The following is a 22,381-nucleotide window of genomic DNA, read 5'->3' as shown; positions in this document are numbered from 1 at the left end:
GTCGTGGGGGGGGGGGGGGGGGGGAGGTTCAGAGGCTGTTTCTTTGTTTTTTATAAGCAGTGTTCATTGCCCTCTTCCTTTTTAAGTGGCATAGTAGTGATGAGGTGATCTCTCTCTCTCTCTCTCTTTCGTTTCACATACATATGGATAGGTCATTGCCTGCATGTTTTTGCATTAACAATTTGATTTGAGGAAGTTTTCTTCTCGAGTTTTACCCTTGGCCTTGAGATTCATCTCTGTTTTCCAGTTCTTCAGTTTATAGGTGCTTTTGTTGTGATATTTTTGGAGTTTCGTGGGAAAAAAGATTAATTTTTGCCTCAAGATCAGCAATTTGATGCTTTCAGACAAATCGACTAAACCAAGAGTGGAAGTGTTTTGATGTACCACCCGAAGATGTGTAATGATTTTTTTCCTCCTAATTCATTGTTTATATATAGTAATGTTTGCAACTAAGTATGAGAGCTAAGAGACATGTTGAAATGTAGTAGGAATCTTTAGAGAAAAGAGAAAGAGAGCTTTCTGTCTATAATTTTAATGTAATTTGAAATATTTATGGTAATCCTGGTTTTGATTTTCTTGATCTTATTGAATTTGCAGGTTCTGGTGAATAAGTATATAATTTTTCAGAGCAAACTTTTGTATAATGGCCTCAAGATTCTTCAAAACTTCAGACACACAACCTGGAAGAGCTCCAGGTCCTCCAACTGTGACATTTGCTCAGAGGACATCATCAGGTAGAGATGTCAATTTGTCAAGGGATAGTCTTGATAGTGACATAAGTGGTTTGGAATTCCCAAACTACACGGTTCAAATACCAGCAACACCTGATAATCAGCCAATGGATCCTTCGATGAGGGTGGATCCGCCAATGTCACAGAGGGTTGAAGAGCAGTATGTATCAAGTTCTTTGTTTACTGGTGGCTATAAAAGTGTTATCCGCGCTCACTTGATGGATAAGGTGATCGAGTCTGAGACTATCCATCCTCAAATGGCTGGAGCAAAAGGTTCTTCATGTGCAGTCCCCGGTTGTGATGGAAAGGTCATGAGTGATGAGAGGGGAGAAGATGTTCTCCCTTGTGAATGTGATTTCAAGATATGCAGGGATTGTTTTGTTGATGCTGTCAAAACTGGTGACGGGATCTGTCCTGGTTGTAAAGAGCATTATAAGAATACAGATTTGGCTATAAACTCGGTGGTGCCTGGTCAACCTTTATCTCTGCCATCAAATATTGGGATGTCAAAAATGGAGAGGAGGTTGTCACTGATGAAATTGTCAAACAGGTCTGCACTAATAAGGAGCCAAACTGGGGCTGATTTTGATCACAATAGATGGTTGTTTGAGACCAAGGGGACTTATGGCTATGGCAATGCTATATGGCCAAAGGATGGAGGATTGGCAGACGATAAAGATGATGAGACTGGCGAGCCTCGGAAACTTCTTAATAAACCTTGGAGGCCACTCACCCGCAAATTGAAGGTACCTGCTGCAGTACTCAGCCCATATCGGTAAAGTCATTATGCTTTATTGCTACATATACTGTTTCTATAGTTGTCATTGTTTTCTCTTCTGTTTATATGCATCCCCTAAAATTATTATTTGGGTTATTTGGAAATATCATATGTGAAATCAAAACTATTGAGATGTAGGTAAGGAATATAATATAATGACAAAAGAAGATGTAAAATAATGGTTTAGTAAAGGTGTTGTGTGCTTACATCTAGTGGAAATCTATCAGTTATGTAAAATAATGGTTTTGTATACAGTATATCATTTCACTTTATTAATTATAGTATTTTTCCTGGAACTTCAATGCAGCGAACTTATAAACGTCACGATTAAGCTCATGTTCTTCTGAACTTGCCAAACATTAGTGTGAAAAATATAATGTTAAGCCATATTTGTATGAATTTGAACTTTAAGAGGTACAAGAGGCTGATAAATATTTTGTGTACTTGAATCTTGCAGACTCTTAATTTTTATTCGTATGGTTGTACTTGGACTATTTCTTGCATGGAGGATTAGTCACCCCAATGAGGATGCAAGATGGCTATGGTTTATGTCAATTATTTGCGAGATATGGTTTGCCTTCTCCTGGCTACTTGATCAACTTCCTAAGCTCTGCCCTATTAATCGTGCTACGGACCTTAATGTGTTGAAAGAAAAATTTGAAACACCCAGTCCAGCCAATCCGAATGGAAAATCTGATCTTCCGGGAGTAGATATATTTGTTTCTACAGCTGATCCAGAAAAAGAACCTCCACTTGTTACTGCAAATACTATTCTGTCTATTCTTGCTGCTGATTACCCTGTTGAAAAGCTCTCTTGCTATGTATCTGATGATGGAGGTGCACTCTTGACATTTGAAGCCATGGCCGAAGCTGCGAGTTTTGCTAACATGTGGATACCTTTCTGCAGAAAGCACAACATTGAACCAAGAAACCCAGAACCTTACTTCAGCCTGAAAAAGGATCCCTATAAGAATAAGGTGCGGCCAGATTTTGTCAAGGATCGTAGGAGGGTAAAGCGTGAATATGACGAATTTAAGGTTCGAATCAATGGCCTTCCTGATTCAATTCGCCGTCGTTCTGATGCTTATAATGCTCGAGAAGAAATTAAGGCCATGAAGCTTCAGAGACAGACAGCTGGGTTTGAACCAATGGAACCTGTGAAGGTCTCTAAAGCAACGTGGATGGCTGATGGGACCCACTGGCCAGGCACTTGGACAGTTCCTACTCATGAGCATTCTAAGGGTGACCATGCAGGGATCATACAGGTAATTGAAAACATTTGGAATTTATAATTGGCTTTAACAAAGAATGCAAACTGTATATAATCTACTATTTGAGTTCTTTGTGCTGTAGAGTAAGTCAGCTGACAAGCTCTGGCTTTGTAAACTGCAGGTAATGTTGAAACTTCCAAGTGAAGAACCTCTTCATGGGACAACTGTAGACAACAACAGTCCACTTGATTTTACCCAAGTCGACATCCGGCTTCCCTTGCTTGTGTATGTTTCTCGTGAAAAACGTCCTGGGTATGACCACAATAAGAAAGCTGGGGCCATGAATGCGTTGGTACGAGCCTCGGCCATAATGTCCAATGGCCCATTTATACTTAACCTTGACTGTGATCACTACATTTACAACTCTCAGGCAATAAGAGAAGGCATGTGTTTTATGATGGACCGTGGTGGGGACCGTCTTTGTTATGTCCAGTTTCCTCAGAGGTTTGAGGGAATAGATCCATCTGATCGCTATGCGAATCACAATACAGTTTTCTTTGATGTTAACATGCGTGCTTTGGACGGGCTTCAGGGTCCAGTTTATGTGGGCACTGGGTGCCTCTTTCGCAGGACTGCACTTTATGGCTTTGACCCTCCCCGATCAAAGGACTACCAATCTGGTTGTTGCAGCTGTTGTTTTTCTTGTCCTAAGAGAAGTTTGTCGGTTTCCTCTGCACCTGAAGAGCACCGAGCACTTAGAATGGGAGATTCTGATGATAATCAAATGAATCCTTCTCTCTTCTCTAAAAGGTTTGGAAACTCCGGTTTCCTTGTTGATTCAATCCCAGTGGCAGAATTTCAAGGCAGACCACTTGCAGATCACCCTGCTGTAAAGAATGGACGACCTCCTGGTGCTCTAACCATTCCCAGGGAAATCCTTGATGCATCTACTGTTGCTGAGGCAATTAGTGTCATCTTGTGCTGGTATGAAGATAAAACGGAGTGGGGCAATCGGGTTGGATGGATTTATGGGTCTGTTACGGAAGATGTGGTAACAGGTTATAGGATGCATAATCGCGGTTGGAGATCTATATATTGCGTGACTAAGAGGGATGCTTTCCGTGGTACTGCACCAATCAATCTAACTGACAGGCTTCACCAAGTCCTTCGATGGGCCACTGGTTCAGTCGAGATCTTCTTTTCACGTAATAATGCTTTTCTAGCCAGTCCTAAGATGAAGATTCTGCAGAGAATTGCTTACCTTAATGTTGGTATCTATCCATTCACCTCTGTGTTTCTGATAGTATACTGCTTCCTTCCTGCGCTGTCGCTCTTCTCTGGTCAGTTTATTGTCCAGACTCTAAATGTCACCTTCCTCACATACCTCCTCGTAATCACTTTGACGCTTTGCATGCTGGCTATTCTCGAGATCAAGTGGTCCGGCATTGCTTTGGAAGAATGGTGGCGTAACGAGCAATTCTGGTTGATTGGAGGCACAAGTGCGCATCTTGCTGCCGTGCTTCAGGGACTACTCAAGGTCATTGCTGGGATCGAGATCTCATTTACTTTGACGTCCAAATCTGCTGGTGATGATAACGACGATGACTTTGCTGATCTCTACATCATAAAATGGACGTCCTTGATGATTCCGCCAATTACTATCATGATAACTAACTTAATTGCAATAGCGGTCGGTTTTAGTCGGACAATATATAGCACCATACCGCAGTGGAGCCGTTTGCTCGGAGGAGTATTCTTCAGCTTCTGGGTTTTGGCTCATCTTTACCCTTTCGCAAAAGGACTTATGGGACGACGCCGGAGGACACCGACAATCGTGTTTGTTTGGTCGGGACTTATTGCAATCACCATTTCACTTCTCTGGGTTGCCATCAATCCCCCAGCAGGAAACAATGAAATTGGAGGGTCCTTCCAGTTTCCATGATTTTTCAGCATGGCTCATTTGGATATTTTAATTGGGCTCCAAATTATTCTCTTGCAACCTAACAACAAATATGGTATGGGGTCAATTTGTGGTCATCACTATCATAACTTCAATCTTTTGTTGCCTTAAATTTTTATAGGGAAAGATGGAACATACATTTTTTTGTACTTTCAACTTTGAAGTTGAAAATATTTTATTTATTCTTTATATTTTGGCATATTCTAAGCGTTTTGAGTTTTGAAGTTTTGAGAAAGAATCTGAATCCCATGGACATGTGATTCCCCTCTGATTCACTTTGGATCGAAGAAAATCGAGGCAACTTGTATTTTTTGAGGTTGCTGTGAATTATTCAGGGTACATTAGCATGATATATTCTTCAAGAAATCGAATGGATTAGCTCAGGATTAAACCTGAGCGACCTAGTAAAAATGAAAATGAATTTTACTTTTCGTCTTAAGCACAGGATATATTAGTTGTACACTTGTACAGCTTGCAAGACTTAAATAACTTGAGGTCAGGCGTTCATCTTGATATCTAGTGTTTGTGAATGACACTTCTAATTTCGACATATTTATATAAGTTCATTGAAATGATGTTATTCCATTCTAGTTCAAATAAGTCACTATTAATGAATCAAGAGGGGGGGGGGGGGGGGGGGGGGGGAACACGGATTCCTCATTCATATTTAGTTGTTAAGACTTAGGTATTTATTAAGCTTCGATAATTGTGTATAATTCGAGAGTAAAAATTCAGTCATTTTTCTCTAATGTCATCTAATGGTCAGTGAATAACATAACATTGTTGTCGAGCATGCAAACTCGTGATGATTATAAATTCCAATTGCACAATAGTATATACTGATATAATGCTATGAAATTATGGAGGGATCATCAGTCCTTCATCAGCCAAACTTGTTGATTCCTACTCATGGTAATAGCCTAGAAATCGAAAAGGGAACAAGAATGTATCTTCCTATTGAAGAACTGCACTAGTATGGATGAATTGAATCAAATGCATGCTCAAATTCTAAAGTTAGGATTGTTTTGTAAATCCTTTTGTGCCAGCAAACTTGTTGCCACCTGTGCTCTTTCAGAAGGGGCGGTATGGATTATGCATGCTCGATATTTAAACATATTGATGATCAGGGTTCATTTGAGTTCAACACCAGTTACCCTCACACATGAACCATCGTTGCCCTTAGGAGATTGCCGCCATCGTTGTAGTGCACTTAGATCAACGGCGATGGTTGGAGCAGGGCTCAGATTGGCTTTTCTTGCAATGCCACTATAGCAACTTTGTTGTGGTTACTGGAGTTAGGGGTTGATTTTGTGGTGTATTGAAAGTGAAAATGGTGGTGGGAGACTTGATGATTTTGTTGGTGGGGTGGTGGCTATGGAATGGTAATGTTGGGAGAGATGGTGATTTTAGCAGGCGTTGGTGGTGCAGTCATTGATTGGAGGTGGAGGTGGTGGTGGTGGGTGGTTTGTTGGAGCAGGATGCAGCGGCGATGTATGTGGTGGCGATGTGGATTTGGCAGCGATTTTTGTGTGGTGGTGCAAGTGGAGCATCATAATTGTACATTAAAAATCAAGAAAATAAATTTTAGTACAAAAAATAAACTTTAACATGGAGCATCGTAATTGTACATTAAAAATCAAGAACATAATGTCCCTTTGAGTATAGTATGTGACAATTATTCGACGATTATTCTCTAGTGAAAACATGACTTGAGGCATTGAATATGACGAAGTTTGCCTTATCCTTCTTATGGTCCCCATAGAAAATTTAAAAGCTCGATTTTTTAATGCTATAGTGTTCACGAAATCATCAAGATAATATATATAGTCGTAAAGGCATGAGTGATGACATGAAATTTATATATGGATGACCTTGCATTTGATTGATCGGCCCAAAGGTATTTATTTATTTTTTGTCTCTTTAGTTTGTGGAGTTTACTAGCATGTACATTCTTTCTAGATTTGTAATTTTTTTTCGATATATTCTAACTTTTCAAACCCCATCATGTTTTGGCAAAAACATGTATTGTATCAAACGTGTCTTCGACTAAATACTTTAATTTAAATGATTGAATATTTTAATAAGAGGAAGGTAAATGCTAATGGTCGTCCCTGCTCCTGTGTGGAATTGACATGTGTAAACTACATTGACTAACGAGTTAATTTAATGACTCTCGACAAAATGGAGGACAAAGACAAAATAAAAATAAAAAATAAAAACACCATTCGAACGTGTTAATTTTTGTCAATAATTCATGGCATGGAAGATTGAATCGGTCGATCCCAATGTAGTCACTTTAACATACATGATAGATTCACTTGGACCTACATGATATATAATTTGGAAGTAATCAAATAAAATTATTGTATATTCTCTAGTACACGTTCTTTTGTCTTGATTTGAATTTCGTACGAGTCAAAAGTTGAAGAACTCGACTAATGTTTTTCCTGCAAGACGTGCAATTTAAATTTTTTGAGTTTGAATTTATTCGATCCCAAATAGTATTTTACACTTAATTTAGCAAATGATTTGTGTAAAAAAAGAAAAAAAAATTCTTAGTTATGGTAAAATCTATTGGTCTGAACTGAAATAATGAAGCAGGACAATTGTGGTCATTATATTGGGAAATGTCAAGTTTGAAAGGCATACAACCTTATCCTAGTCGCAGTCTTCTTTCCGCCATTGTCTAATGCCATTATTGGACAAAAATAGTTGTCATTTATTCACTGTCGATTGAGCCAAATTTCGATTTCTTGATAATATATTCTTAGGTCATTAGTAAACACACAATTTGGTCAACGTGTTTTTTTTTTTTTTTTTTTAAACACACAATTTGGTCAAAGATTTTTTTTTTTTTTTTTTTTTTTTTCTTGGGAGGGATGCTTATAACAATGCCTTCCATTACATGCAACTTATATTTTTGTGACTATTTCGATTCTAATAGATTGCTATTTGCAAATATTACTTACGATTGTAAGGAAGGTAGCTAGCGGCAATATTCGCAGGGGACCTGAAGACAACTTTTCTTATTTCCCCCTTATTTTCGGTTTGGGTCAAACGTTGCTTGTGGTAGAGGCGAGGACTAGATGATTGGAAGTGTTTGGAGTGGGGGGTTTTTGAATAGGGTGACGAGAGCAAGTTGGTATTTTTTTTTATTTTTTTTTCTAGTAGCACTAAAGTGCTTTTTCCTTAAATTATTTAACATGTGTCTATCACATAATAGTTTAATCACACAATTCGAAAATCCTTTAAAATGACTAACCACGCCAAAAATGTTAAAGGTTGAATTTTGAAGTGTGAACTTAAAGGCTAGACATAAATTATTAAGAGACGTTGAAGGTTTAAAATTAAGCATATATTTAGTTTTGCTAAAAATCAGTTTTTTAGTAAATTTTGATAAAAATTGATGAAATATGGTGAAAAAATTTATAGAAATTGAAATTCTCATAAAATATGTTATTAAAATTAATTATTGACTTTGATTTAGATTAAACAGAGGCTAAATATGCAATTTTCCATTGTAGAGAGAGAGAGAGAGAGATTTGAATTGGGATGTCCGTCTGAACTTGGATTATGCTTGAACATAAAGGGGAAACATCCATTTTTTAAATATTGCAAGATAAACCATGTTCTAAAAAGTAAAGGTAGACTAAATCAAGATCATACTAACAGATTTAGTTAATTTGAATGTATAAAAGGCTGAATTATTTGTTAAATTAGGTTGCATTAAACCCCAAGACTTAGATTTCATGTTAAGGATGAGCTAACGGAAATTTGGATGAAAATCATTCAAAGGTCCTTAAGAGTGCTAATTTAACCAAAGGTTAGGTCCTACACTGCAAAAATTAGAAAGTTTAGGACCCCTTTGCACTTTTTGAAAAATTCAGACCCTAGATGCAAATTTAATTAATTCATTAGGTTAAGTATCAGCTATTTTAGTAATCTGAATCTTCAGAAACTTAGTGAAGTATCAAGATTATATTGAAGAACAACATATCTTCACTCATAATTTTAGATAATTCTTTTATACCTTTTGATGAAGATATGTCTAATGGGAAGAAGTTCTCAAAGCAATACGGCTTCTTGCTTGTAAATTTATTATAATAAAAGTTGCCATAATTGCATAGTATGAGAGGTAAGCTTTTCGTATTTTCTCGACGATATGACTCTTCATGCTATCGAAAAAATGAGAAGTAATTTGATAATTTAAAGTTGATGAAGCCGTGATATATTTGACGTGTAGATCAAATTCACTTTATATCAAACACGTGACACACATAATATATTAAAATAGATAGTAAAAAAATAAGTATTTTCTCACACTTTCCTATCATTTTTAGAAGTATAAATCGCTAGAGAATAACAACACATAGTGCACAATGAATATAGATTTGAATAGCTATCTTGTCTTCTTGTGCTTTGTGTCAAAGCGCTGAGAGAACAGTTCAATCAAATTTTCATTAATTTTTAACTTACTGTATACATATTGTTACTTAAAGATGATTGTTTTGCAACTGAAATCAAAACACTTCACAAAGTAGTGAGCATGACATCAACTCTTCTACCTTTTCCCTCTTTTTAAAAAGTGTGTGAAACCATTCAGTTCCATCAATTCATCTATCTGTGTATATCATAATCCTCTTCCCCACCACTAAACCTTTATAGATTATTGTGCAAATAATAAACCAATGAGTTATGTTATCTAGTACTCTCGTTTGATATCAATCTAGATTATTGTACGATCGTCACGACATAATGTCACACTAACTTTACGGTCACACAACTAGTATTGAATAGCACGAGTGCTAGAAGCATTATTCTAAAGAAGTTGTACAATTTTAAGGGCCCATTTGACATGTTTTTGTTTGAGATTAACAAAATGTGTTTGAGATTAAGGGCTCGTTGACATGATTACTTTTACTATTGCTTTTACTTTTTGTAGAAGAATTTTTCGGGAAAGTTATCTTATGACCTATTTGATTGGCCAAGAATTCCATGGAAAGTGAATTCCACTTTCTAGTTTTATCCTTGTTTGATGACATATATTTACCATGGAATTGGTATTCCATGTTTCCACCCACGCGCCACTTTTCCTTGTTTTCATGGAATTTCAATTCTTATGGGTATGATAAGAATTGGAATTCCAGGCAATTTTTATTTTTTTTTTTGGTTGGCAATGGAAACAAATTTTAAGAATTATTGTAAAAAAATATTTTCCTTCATTTGGCAATTTCTATGTAAAGCAAAGTCAAACGAACACCAAAAGATATATGATTTTCTTGAATTTATTTATTTACTTTTAGTTGTTGACAATGGAAACAATTTCATCCCCAATACTAGTAAAATCTATCCCTATAATTGTCAATTTTCATTTAAAACAAAATCAAACGAACACCAAAAAATACTTTTATTTCAACATATTCCACATGGAAAATTATACTAATCAAACACAATAATTTATAATTCTCAGGAAAATAATTTATAGGCAATTCAATTTCCTAAAATTCGTTTTCTTTCCGTCCAAATTCCATCTTTACAATCAAACGGACCATTAAATTTTATTTGAAAACTAATTTTTAAAAGAGTTTCTTAATTGAAAACTAGTTTTAGAGGGATCCACATTAGACCATCTTCTAAAAGTCATTCTAACAAGAAGAAATTTTTTGAATTTCTTAAAAGCCATATCAAACGAGCTTTAAGAAGATTTTTTTGAACAATATGGGTAATTTGTAGAAGTGCTTTATGTATCGTTAAGAATTTCTAAAGGAATCCGTCTAAAAGCTCTTTTAAACCAAACTTTTACTTCTACTTCTTGTAAAAGAATTTCTTGAACAAACTAGCTTGTTTGGTATAGACTAAATTCTAATTTTAATTTAAAGTTAAAGTCAAACAATTAATATTAATCACATCTACAACTTTTCAACCACACATTTCAAAAACTTCTATAACGATCTACTAAAAATTATAATTTTAATTTTCACCAAACACCTTGTATATTTGAAAACAAATATTTGAAAGAGCTTCACAACTTTTGGCTCTCAAAAATTTTTTCTCACCGGGAAATAGCTTCCTTTAAGAACTGTTCTAATGGGAGCCTAATCAAAAGCAGAAATTGCCCCAAGTGTCAGTACTGCAATTGCCCACTTAGAACATTGGGAAAAATTAGTTGTTGTCCGACTCATGCTGATGTGGTAAGATTCAGGCCCTTTTCTTGTTAACTGTCTTTTAAGTGTGAACTGAAAACTGGATTTTGTAGGGCTGAGTGGAATTTTATGTAGCTTCGGACAAGGAAGGAACCTTTCGGTGTTCAATATTCTTTGGACTATCTATAAAAACCACCCTACGCTACTCTGATTTCCCTCTACAGAACTTCCTTTTCTCTGTATAGATTCCATTAACATTAGATTTTCCCATTCCTTTCTCAAGTTTACAGGAATTTGAATTCTGGGTTTTATTTAACTTTATGCAGTTTAGGTTGGGGGAGGGGGAGGATTTTAGCTAAAAGAAAACTTTGAATTTCTAGAGGAAAATGATACGGTTGTTAAAGGGGTGGAGTGTATGGAAGTTCTTTGCATTTATTGAAAACAAATTTTGTGTTTCCAAGAGCTTTTATTTTTGGATTTTTCAAATTTTTAATAGGTATAGCTTGGGCACTTAGCCAAATTCTTGATTTCCTAAATTTGCAAATTTTTCCAAACTAAGCGTGTGTTTAGGCTTGTTCTTGGTTCGTGTTACTCTTCGTAATGTGTAGTGCATTTTTGCCGCCGGGATTTCGATTTCATCCCACTGATGAGGAACTGATTGGCTATTATCTTAAAAGGAAAAATGAGGGACTTGAAATTGAGCTGGAAGTCATTCCAGTAATTGATTTATACAAATTTGATCCATGGGAGCTGCCAGGTACTCATACAATGAACTGCTCCCAATGTATTCGATGAATTGCTTATAAGACATGCTCTGTTATTACAAAAATTTGTTTGTTCATTGCCAAAATGTCCAGTTTTATCCATTTATGACTTTATGTTGGATTCATGTGAAGTACATATTATTAGTGACAATTGCCATTAATAATGAAAGACGCTTAACTAAAAATGTTAAATTTTGGTTCGTGAGGATGAAGAATTGTAATGTCTTGGCCATGAAATGCAGAAAAATCATTCCTGCCAAAGCGCGACATGGAGTGGTTCTTTTTCTGTAATCGAGACAAGAAGTATCCAAATGGCTCACGAACTAACCGAGCCACTAAATCAGGATACTGGAAAGCTACAGGAAAAGACCGTAAAGTCGTCTGTGAGTCTCAAGGCTACCGCAAGACCTTGGTTTTCTATCGTGGAAGAGCACCACTTGGGGATAGATCAGATTGGATTATGCATGAATATCGTCTCTGCGATGATGTAACCAACGACACCCCAAGTTTTCAGGTAACATTGATAACATTTGCAGTGACAGTTTTGGACTCTTTGTACAAACTGAAATATGGATTGAAATGGAAATTTAAAATCTGCAGGGAACTTTTGCCTTGTGCCGTGTTGTCAAAAAGAATGGAAACTCTGAGAAGACCTGTGCTCATGGAGATTCTGCATTTAAGCTGGCTGGAAATAGTTCTAGCAACAGTGATCAGTTCACCTTAAGTGCTGTCTCAAATGAACCGGTGGTCACTTCTGATAGCATTCCTTTACAAACCAGTTACATTTATGGCGAGAGTCATCATACAATTCCCGTTACTTCTCAATATCCCGTAGAACCTATTGAGGGATATGATCTCTCTACGAGCCTCTGGGGCCCTCCTAATATGATTCTTGATTCCTATAAGGTAGTAAGATTATAATTGGGCTCATGTAAAAAAAAATTATGTTATCAGGTTCTTGTTTGAAGTTTATAACTGACTGAGTGTAATTGGTACAGGAATGCTATCCACAGTATGATCAGTTTCCGTACCTGGGTTCATTTCTGCCACAGGAGCAACATAATATGTCACAAAGTTCATCTTACTCAAATTTTACAGAGGAGGTTGGACTTCCGGACAATCTAACTCAGTATGGCTGCATCTCACATTACTCATTTCAAGAGAGCTATGATGGATATCCAAGCAAATGAGGATTCAAGTCAAGCACATTGAATCATCTATATATCATTTTAAGAGTATGCCACGAGCCTTGAGACGGCACCATTTAATGTTTGTCTTGGATTGGATTAAATAAACAAACTGAACTGGCAATTGTCATCATATTCAGTGTTTCCGCAGATTTTAAAGAAGCTCTTAACCAGCCTTAGCCTAGCTGACGTGGGAGTTCGTTGCTTTCCTGCATCTAGCCCGTTCTTTATGGTCAAGTTGTATCAAGACCCTGCTTTTGTACTACTGTGAATCAAAAAAAGACCTCTCTTAGTGATCACTTTTATTGATTTCACTAGGAATTGGTCTTGTATAGTATATATGATCACTAGAGGAACAATGTTGATTTAATATATGTATTTTCTTTAATCAAATTGGGGTATATGAATGGAATTACTTTACTATTCAAGTGGCTTCTTAGTCTAGGCTTCTTCCTAAACTAAATTACTTCGATGAACTGGCTATCTTTAGGCTGCTTTCTGAAGTTATGGCCCCCACATTGTTTTTTAAGAGCATACCACAAGCAGAATACTGCATCATGCCATTAAAGTCCATAAATTATTGAAGTGTCGTTGTTAGAGATGTAAAAATGTACCGAGTCATAGGTTCTGACACGAGAATAGAATTTTAGTTCTTCTAGAGTGATATCTCACTGATGGCTTGTGCCCCCTCTGGAATGAAGCCTTCTTCACCTTACACCTAAGCTACAGGACTTCCACACGGCACCATCGGATCACTAAGGCCGACTTTTGTCCTTGCTTGACCGGTGAGTCTTGCAGTTAAGCTCCCACCCAAGTTCCATAGCTTTTGCTCCGTTATTTTGATCATGAATTTCCTACCTTTGGGGTGGGGGAAGGTAAGATATCATGTGCTCAAGCAAGATTAAGCCCAGCCTCGACACGAGCTGTAATGTTGGTTGAAACCCATGCAGTCGGGCAGTGCACCAGAAATGTTAACAGAATCTTGAAATTAAGAAAACTCGAACACAATATATTAAGTCCCCCTTTTAGGCCGTTTCAATTTCAAACTATATCATAAGGTTACACTTAACACTATCCAATGTATGTCCCAAGGTGTACAGTTCTTTGTGAAAGAAATAGTCCAATGAAAACCCAAATCTATAATTGAATTCCCTAAATCATCAATCTGTTCCATGAGATGGCAAATGGTTCTGTAGAGGTGCTGCAATCTTTATTTCAGTTTTTTCAGTTGTCAAACTGATTTGATGATCACCTGCATTGAACTCCCTGAAATTAGCTATCCTTCCCAATTCTTCGACTTCCTCAATGACAAGATCGAGCCTTGCAACCGTCTCGAGTAGAAGCGAAGCAAAGGCGGCGAATGGCAGTGCTTCCGAGAACTCAAGACTAGTTAAAGCAATCTTGCTTAAAGTTGGCCTTAACATCTTTCTTTCAGACTCATTTACCTGTTCGGAATTCGTATTATTCCTTTTGGATTTCCATTCAAGCAATGCGGACGAGTCTGTTTTAACACTTGAAAGAGAAATTCCGCAGTCTTTTGTATTCGGCTTTTGCCTAGCTGTTGCAGTGGCTGCGAAGGTTAACATGTTTCTAGTGGTGTCGTTGTTGGGACCGAGAAAGAGCCTCGGTTGGGATTTTAGCGCAGCATCCAGGTCGTGTAAGGCTTCGTGTAGATGGTCGGATAAAATCTGGGGAGAGAATTGACGACGATTTCTTATGCTGTCAGCCAGTTCCATTAAAGCTTTTGATACTTCTCCAGCCACTCGAATGCACGGATCTTTGAAAAGAGATCGAACTAATCGTGGAGTCTACATCGTAAGGGACAAAAGAAAATGAGTTTAGTGAAGGGAAACTCTCAAGTCTAACTCAAAACACAAAACAACATATTTAAGAATCGTGTATCCCTACAAGGATATGAACAGAGAAGTCATGTTTAAATACGATGAAGATTAAATTTAAATAAATAAATGTGTCATCTATTTATAAAACTCGGGCAAATATCCAACCAGTGACTTCTTGATCTTAATTGATGAATCTTTTAAGTGAATTTAATTGATATTTCAAGTATGAACAAATACTGTTAACATACAATCTACAATACACAAGTTACCACAGATCCACATCTGAATAACCAAGACTCTCTCCCAGTACTGTATTAATTTGTTTCTTGTATTTTTCTAGATAAAAATAGTAACAGTCCAAAGTGCCAAGTACCGTGCCTCTGAAAAATAAAACTACTCGACAAAGATTGACATAGTATCGTCCAAACACATCCAGTTTCGATATATTAACTTACTTGAATTTCAGTTCGCAGGCATCCATGTAATGCTACAACTGTATATCCAAAATGTCGAAGAACGCCACCCAACTTGACATATTGCTGCCATGGGAACCTGTAACAATGTATCGAATGCCTTGGTTCCCAACTCGCGTGTAATGCCTGCAAATATCAATCAAATGTTAAGAAACCAGCTCGTCTTTGCCGGTTAGGTACATGAAGTTGCTAATCTGCTAACTCTATCTCCTGTGGACCGACTTCTCAAAAAGAAAATTTACCAAGGTCTCATCTGTGGATTTTGAGTCAAGAACAGCCTTGTAACCTTTGTCGATGGGATCTTCAGATGATTTATTGGTGGTATCACTTGTCTCTTCATTGCTAAAGTATTCATTGACACAAGCTGCAATATATATATAGAAATGATCATATACTTGACTGCTGTTAAGATTTGGGTTCCATCTTAAAATATCAAATTTGGTAAGAAAAGTAGCCTATACCCTTATAAATTGGTTTATATATTCATCTTTATTCGATTTGAGATTATATCTCTTAACATGCTCACGCAAGATGGTGCTCTTTTGAGCAGACTAACCTTAAAATCCGTGTGCTCATTTTTTTTTAATCTTAATGGGATCAAATTGCTCGTTAAAACTTAATGAGTTTTGATATCATATTAAGATTTGTGATTCCATCTTAAAAGGTCAACCTTTTTAAGATGAGTAGCCCAAACCTTTATAAATTAGGCGATATTTTCATTTTTATTCGATATGGGATTATATTCCTTAACACTCGCATCGTAAAATTGTAAACTGTCAATTCGGCTGAACAGAATTATGTACCTTCGATTGATTTTGCTAAGCCCTCGACCTTAGATGCAGTGGAATTATGAAGATCTTCGCCCGACCAGTTTGGGAATATGACAAGGCTCATAAGGAGACAGATTCCACAACCTATGGCAATTGTAAAAAATCGATCCTGGGCTATCTTCAACACGTTATGAACACGATAACTTGATACAGTAATCAAATTGAAGGTCAAGAGGAATATCACAACTCCATAGTCGTAATTTTTCTTTATATAAGGAAAAAATCTCATGTAGGTGGCTGCTGTTCCTGTCAATTTCACAAACAAATTCTTGCATTAGTTTCAGTTCTTAATTTTCTCCCATCATTCAAATCACTGTGCTTGAAACTTACCAATAAGGAATACTGCAGCACCAATGAAAACAGCGCGAAAAATACGACCAGATTCTTGAGCAATATACTCGATCAAAAAGGCCAGTGATCCCGCTAACAGCGTTCCAAAACCTCTATTTAGTCCTTTGCATAATGTTGCGCCTAGTATTTCAACATCAAAACACAAAATTAATGATGTAATGTATTGTAAAGTCAGGATTAGATGAAAATGAAGCGCGTTTTTTCGTTACACACCTGCAGTAAACTCAAGCACAACTACAACAGTCATGACAGCCCATATGGCATTCTGTCCAATACCTTTGAACAATGGCTCCATTAAGTACAACAATGAAACCAATGTTAAGGACAGACCAACTTTGAGTGAATGAATAACCCTACGAGGATCTTCTTTCCCCACTTTGCATATATTTGCCCATGTTAAACCTGGCAATTTTTTCATCTTTTCAACAAAAATATCAATATGCTTGCTCGTCGTCTCAATTTTAGTGCTCGAGACATAATTTTCCCCAGCCACCCCCATTGTGACTCCTGTGAACATAATCCTAGGCTGGGAAAAAATTAAAGAGTAAAAATCAATAATTTTGAGGGCTAACAGAAAAAGAAAAGAATAGAAATGGAAGGCCTTTGAGACAGTGTTGAGGAAAAAAATCGCTACAATGACGCCAACCAACGCTGCGAAAAATAAAATACGAATTTTACGTGGTCCAGCAAACGTGCAGACGAGGCTACGAAGCTATGAGAAGTGGTACTGTTTTAGGATGGTTGATGTTCAGAACATCCCGTGCCACTCCAACTCCCAACCAGAAGGGCAATAGTTCCTTTATATATGAATATAGGTAGATTTGTGATGTTTCTACATTCACATGCTTTCCCACATAAAGTAATGCTGATATTGAAATCCCATAACTCTTGGAGTTACCTAAAGTCAACCACAAAAAGAAATCACTACAAGAAAATTAATTACATTAGGTGTAATTTTTTGGGGTCAATGATAAGGTCTAGGTTGCACTGAAACAGAAATAAGAAGAACGACATCTAGGATTTTATAATGAGTAATGCTATTTAACATTAATGATGCTACAACATCAATCTAGGTGACACTAAGTGTTATTAAATGAAAAATACAATTAAATGAAACACATAATTTCACATTTAACTGAAATTATCACTGTTACTAAATAGTATTATTCATTCATAATACAAAAGTATACAACACTCAATTTAAATAAGACATTAATTGGACTCGAAATGGAGTTTTATCATGAAACTAAACAAAAGATTAAGTCATTCAAGGTTGCCATTTATTTACTTTCAAATTCAATCATATCATTATCATCAATGTGATGTTCATTTATGGAAAACCTAGAGAGAGCTCTACAATTTCTTACAAAAAGGCCTGTTTGACAAAGTTTGTCATAGGAATATTAACGGATATCGATAAAAGTTGATAAAATATAGTTAAAAAATTTATTAAAGTTGTAGATCCCCCAAATGTGTATTTAAAATCGAAGTTTGACCAATTAAAAAGTCGATCAAACAAGGTGAAAGAGTCAAATTAATTTCGAACTATATTTGATATTTTAGTTTCTCAATGTAATACTATGAGCTTCTTGTTAAATTACGAAGATTGCTATGTACAAAATCAAATTCTCATTGCATTTTGTAATTATGTCGAATTAATAAAAAGATTAGTACTCTTGATTACGACATGACAAAGAAGCAAGTTATTCAAGCAACTATAAATTAAGTTTTCAAAACTACTTGTAAGATTAAGAAGTTGTTTTTGAATATACTTAGATAATCTTATGATTTGTCTGACGAAGTAGATAAATTAGCTTTCTCATTAAGCTCTTCTACAATAAATAAAAGCAAAAGTCATGCTAAACAAGCTCTACATAGAGCAATTCGAGTAGCACTAATGATGAAGCAACATGTGAGAAAACTCGGCCATTTGTAGAATATTAGAATCAAAGAGTCTTTAAATTTGTCAAGTAATTACATGTACATTAATATCACAGCAGTTGGGTGAATTACAGGTTGGTAGTCCAGCTAATTGCACAAAGTCACGGGTTATAGTTGTAAAGGCCAAAATCTCAACACTGTACCAAATACCATTTGCAATAGACATACAGCTGCCCTTCTAACTTTTCTGGTCATCTTTAAATTTGTTACTCTTCTCAGAACGTTCATATGGTGACACGTGGCACACAGAATACCCGACAAACTTAATGTGTGGTGGGAAATTTTTCTTATTTCATGTCGTGGTGAAATATATTTACTGTTTATAACAAAATATCATCTCGTACAAGTAGTCATCCATTGATATTTTGTAGTTCCTCATAGGCCCCAATATAAAGTTCAAAATATGCATACAATATAAGAACTTTGTGAGTTGAAGTTTAAGGAGTAAGCTCTTCGGAATTATAAGATGAATCGATCTATAACTTGCAATTCCAATCCTGATTCAAGAACTCGAAGATTTTATAAAATATTTAAATAAACAACCAAATAACAACTAACCCTAATTCCAACTTTAAACGAAAACAGGAAACCATAACTTAGTGTATGTTTGGTTCGTGTTTATGGATATGTCTATAAAAATTCAAATCACTTTTCATCCATACATTGCGTCAGATGATCAAGTAATACATACTCACCCACCATTTATTTATATTTATTCATAGATAAAATAGTTTATAAAAACTACCCAGACATGCTTTTATTCTTATAGAGAAACACAAACTCTAGAAAAACTAATATAAATAAATAAAACTCGTAATGAATTAATAAGATAAGTAATTCTCCCTAAATATTCAAAATAAAACTTGGCATCAGACCATTTTGCAAGCTCGACGTCTAATGCTCAAATCTCTCTTTTAGGATAAATGCTATTTGTACATCATTGTGTATGTAATGGTGTATGGTCCAAAAAGAAAGGGAAAAGAAAGAGACGAAAAGAAAAGAAACTCAATTATTATAATCTTTTTGTCGGTTTTATGTCATCTATTTGTACAATTATGTACACAGTGAGGTACAAATAGCATTACTCTTTTAGAACCGAGAGAAATAACTATTTACCCTATGACAGCATTTAGATAAGAGAAAGAATGCAAGTGTTAACGGCTTTAACAAGAATAGTTCATCTCAATGTAATATGCACACAGGAATTCTATGAATCGTTCCAGTATCATCAAGGGAGGAGCCAAGATTTTAGTTTAGTGCGGGCAGAGGCAGAGCCCATTGGTGTCCAATGCAGGCATAGATTTTAGTTCAGTGCGGGCAGAGACAGAGCCCATTAACCCGCACTGATCTTTTGGGCCTAACCCCATATCCCAATTTATTTATTTATTTATGTGTTACTTCTCTCTAGGCTCCAAGCCAGCTCCCCAACGAAGCCCATTAGTCCTACATGATTACCCAATACCCATGACCCATTTACCAATACAAATAGAACCCATTCCCATTCAATTGAAATCATTGAATCAATTCCAAATTTCAAATTCGATTTTCATTTTTCAACCATCTTCTCTCTGGCCACCCTCAACTTCGCTTGTCTACAGCCTACTCCGGCGGTGCCATCGCCGCCGCTTAGAGCCTCAGCCTCAACCAATCAACCTCCTCCTCTTGGACCGCGGAGTATGGCGGGTTTAATAGCATTGATGCTACTATGCCTAAATCTATGCGTATTTATAGTATGAAATTGCCTAAATTTGATAAGGAGTTGACTGAGGCACAAATGATTGAGCACATGAAGATATTAGCGTCTAAAAGTAAAGTTTTCAAGTCGTTTATTGGGATGGGCTATTATAATACTTATACCTCCTATTATATTGAGGAATATAATGGAGAATCCAAGCTGGTATACGCAGTATACTCCATATCAGGTTGAGATAGAACAGAGGCATCTTGAATTCTTGCTGAATTTTCAAACTATGATTACGAATCTTACTAGATTGCCTATGTTGAATGCTTCTTAGCTCGATCAAGGGACTGCCACGGCTGAGGCCATGGCTATGTGTAACAATATTCAGAAGGGCAAAAAGAAAACTTTTGTTATTGCTAGTAATTGTCACCCTCAGACTTTTGTTATTTCTCAATAATGAAGTTATTGTACAACAATATCAAAATATGAAAACTCACACTCGACAAGTGTAATATATACATTATGTCATTTTGTATTGTCTTAATATTGTTTTATTTGTTTATCATCATTAAATCTATGACCAAAATCTTGAAGTTTGGCATTGAAAAAATTTTGTCCGCACTAAACTAAAATCCTAGTTCTGCCCCCTGAGTGCGGGCAAAATTTTTTCAACGCCGAACATCGAGATTTTGGTCATAGATTTAATGATGATAAAAAATAAAACAATATTACGACCATACTAAAATTGATATAATTTATATATTACACTTGTTCCGCGTGAGTTTTTATATTTTGATATCGTTGTACAATAACTTCATTATTGAGAAATAACAAAAGTCTGTGGGTGACAATTACTAGCAATAACAAAAGTTTTCTTTTTGCCCTTCTGAATATTGTTACATATAGCCATTGCCTCAACCGCTGCAATCCCTTCATCGAGCAAAGAAGCATTCAACATAGGCAACCCAGTAAGATCCGTAATCATAGTTTGAAAATTCAGCAGGGGTTGAAGATACCCCTATGCTTTCTCAACCTGATACGGAGTATACTGCGTATACTAGCCTGGATTCTCCATTATATTCCTCAATATAACAGGAGGTATAAGTATTATAATAGCCCATCCCAATAAACGACTTGAAAACTTTATTTTTAGACACTAATATCTTCATGTGCTCAATCATTTGTGCCTCAGTCAACCCCTCATCAAATTTAGGCAATTTCATACTATCAATTCGAATAGATTTAGGCATAGTAGCATCAATGAGTGCATCAAGGCTATTAAACCAGGCATACTCCGCGGTCCGAGAGGAGGAGTTTGATTGGTTGAAGTTGAGGCTGAGACTCTGAGCGGTGGCGACGGCACAGTCGGAGTAGGCTGTGGACGAGCGGAGTCGCGGTGGTCAGAGAGCGGATGGTTGAAAAATGAAAATTGAATTTGAAATTTGGAATTGATTCAATGATTTCAATTGAATGGGAATGGTTTCTATCTTGTATTTGTAAATGGGTCATGGGTATTAGGTGACCTTGTAGGGCTAATGAGTTAATGGGCTAGTGGGCTTCACTGGGCAGCTGGGTTGGAGCCTGGAGGGAAGTAACACATAAATAAATAAATTGGATCATGGGGTTGGACACAAAAGTTGAGTGCTGGCATATGCCCGCACTGGACACTATTGGTCTCCGCCCTTGAGTATCATCTTCTAACTCTTTCTTGAGCAAAAACTCTACTTAAGAATAATGGCAGGATTGCTGGTACCCAGCAGAATCGACATGGTTATGTGGTACACATAGTTTGGCAACTAAAACAAGGTTCTCAACTTCGAGCATTCCACCTCTCCCAATAGTTAACTTGCATCCTTGATTGTCTATGATAACACTACTTGGGGGTCATAATGCTATTAGAATAATGGTTTACATTAAACTATTAAAGAAATGTGTAAAGCATGGAAGTACATTTTCAAGCAACTGAGGTCAAAATTTTACCCACAGTATAGATGATATTAAAATATGATTCATCAAAGTGTACTTCCATTCCATAATTACTAGATTTTATTAAATTGCAAAGAATGAGCAATATAAATCATGTCAAGTAACACAAATATTATATAAATGTTTATCCTGGCATGTAAATCTTCGTGGCAGAGAACTCGAGCAAAAAGAAAATAACAAGACCATATCCATGCATATTAGACTCTGAACTAGCCATATTCACAGCATTAATCGGGTATTGATGGCTGCAGACAATTAGCCAGAACTTGTCAAATTTTTTCCAAAAAATGACTGGTGGAAATTTGTTGATTTGCACTTGTACATTCAAGAAACATAATATACGAGGAAGTTAAATCACTGCTTTGAAATTATTTCCACGTCCTTTAACACCCTGTTTGGATCGGACATGGAGAAAGTGATGAAGGAAAAATCTGTTGTCAAGGGTACACTTCTTCTGCTGTTTACGTTCATATATAAATCTAACCATCTTAATTGGTATCCGAA

The 22,381-nt window shown here is 36.3% G+C and overlaps 3 protein-coding genes across 9 annotated transcripts in view; 2 read left to right on the top strand and 1 right to left on the bottom strand.

Moving 5' to 3' along the window:
• LOC111408123 (cellulose synthase-like protein D2) overlaps positions 1-4,991 on the top strand; it is a 5,661-nt gene extending 670 nt beyond the window's left edge. For 3 of the 4 annotated variants that reach the window (XM_023037925.1, XM_023037924.1, XM_023037922.1), the window contains 3 exons: positions 598-1,506; positions 1,967-2,774; positions 2,902-4,991. In XM_023037925.1, coding sequence (XP_022893693.1) covers positions 644-1,506; positions 1,967-2,774; positions 2,902-4,662 — 3,432 coding nt within the window. In that variant the 5' untranslated portion in view covers positions 598-643 and the 3' untranslated portion in view covers positions 4,663-4,991. Of the gene's footprint in view, positions 1-27; positions 398-597; positions 1,507-1,966; positions 2,775-2,901 lie in introns of those variants that run through there. The other variant, XM_023037923.1, reaches the window with a different exon arrangement.
• Positions 4,992-10,715: 5,724 nt separating this feature from the next.
• On the top strand, positions 10,716-13,202 carry LOC111408122 (NAC domain-containing protein 71-like). Of its 3 annotated transcripts, none has more exons than XM_023037921.1 (5): positions 10,716-10,871; positions 11,501-11,580; positions 11,830-12,101; positions 12,188-12,493; positions 12,586-13,202. In XM_023037921.1, exons 1-5 carry the CDS (start codon positions 10,861-10,863, stop codon positions 12,775-12,777), a joined length of 861 nt encoding a protein of 286 aa, XP_022893689.1. In that variant the 5' UTR covers positions 10,716-10,860; the 3' UTR covers positions 12,778-13,202. The 3 variants fall into 3 exon arrangements, with proteins under 3 accessions (XP_022893689.1, XP_022893688.1, XP_022893687.1); XM_023037920.1 differs by having other exon boundaries at positions 10,937-11,580; XM_023037919.1 differs by having other exon boundaries at positions 10,716-11,580.
• Positions 13,203-13,784: 582 nt separating this feature from the next.
• On the bottom strand, positions 13,785-17,049 carry LOC111408121 (aluminum-activated malate transporter 12-like). Of its 2 annotated transcripts, XM_023037917.1 has the most exons (7): positions 16,948-17,039; positions 16,483-16,795; positions 16,249-16,389; positions 15,892-16,164; positions 15,331-15,452; positions 15,071-15,214; positions 13,785-14,582 (listed from the first exon to the last, which is right to left on the bottom strand). In XM_023037917.1, exons 2-7 carry the CDS (start codon positions 16,784-16,786, stop codon positions 13,935-13,937), a joined length of 1,632 nt encoding a protein of 543 aa, XP_022893685.1. In that variant the 5' UTR covers positions 16,787-16,795; positions 16,948-17,039; the 3' UTR covers positions 13,785-13,934. The 2 variants fall into 2 exon arrangements, with proteins under 2 accessions (XP_022893685.1, XP_022893684.1); XM_023037916.1 differs by having other exon boundaries at positions 16,483-17,049.
• Positions 17,050-22,381: the final 5,332 nt, after the last annotated feature.

The sequence above is a fragment of the Olea europaea genome, chromosome 13, assembly GCF_002742605.1.
Source record: "Olea europaea var. sylvestris chromosome 13, O_europaea_v1, whole genome shotgun sequence".
Lineage (NCBI taxonomy): Eukaryota > Viridiplantae > Streptophyta > Magnoliopsida > Lamiales > Oleaceae > Olea > Olea europaea.
This window is presented reverse-complemented; position numbering and strand designations above follow the sequence as displayed.

Coding starts and splice junctions, on each gene's coding strand:
- LOC111408122 (XM_023037920.1), top strand. CDS start 11,424: ATGTGTAGTGCATTTTTGCCGCCGGGATTTCGATTTCATCCCACTGAT. Junction 12,102..12,187: donor ACGACACCCCAAGTTTTCAG/GTAACATTGATA, acceptor TAAAATCTGCAG/GGAACTTTTGCCTTGTGCCG. Junction 12,494..12,585: donor TGATTCTTGATTCCTATAAG/GTAGTAAGATTA, acceptor TAATTGGTACAG/GAATGCTATCCACAGTATGA.
- LOC111408121 (XM_023037916.1), bottom strand. CDS start 16,786: ATGTTCACAGGAGTCACAATGGGGGTGGCTGGGGAAAATTATGTCTCG. Junction 16,390..16,482: donor TGTGCTTGAGTTTACTGCAG/GTGTGTAACGAA, acceptor TTGAAATACTAG/GCGCAACATTATGCAAAGGA. Junction 16,165..16,248: donor TGCTGCAGTATTCCTTATTG/GTAAGTTTCAAG, acceptor TGAAATTGACAG/GAACAGCAGCCACCTACATG.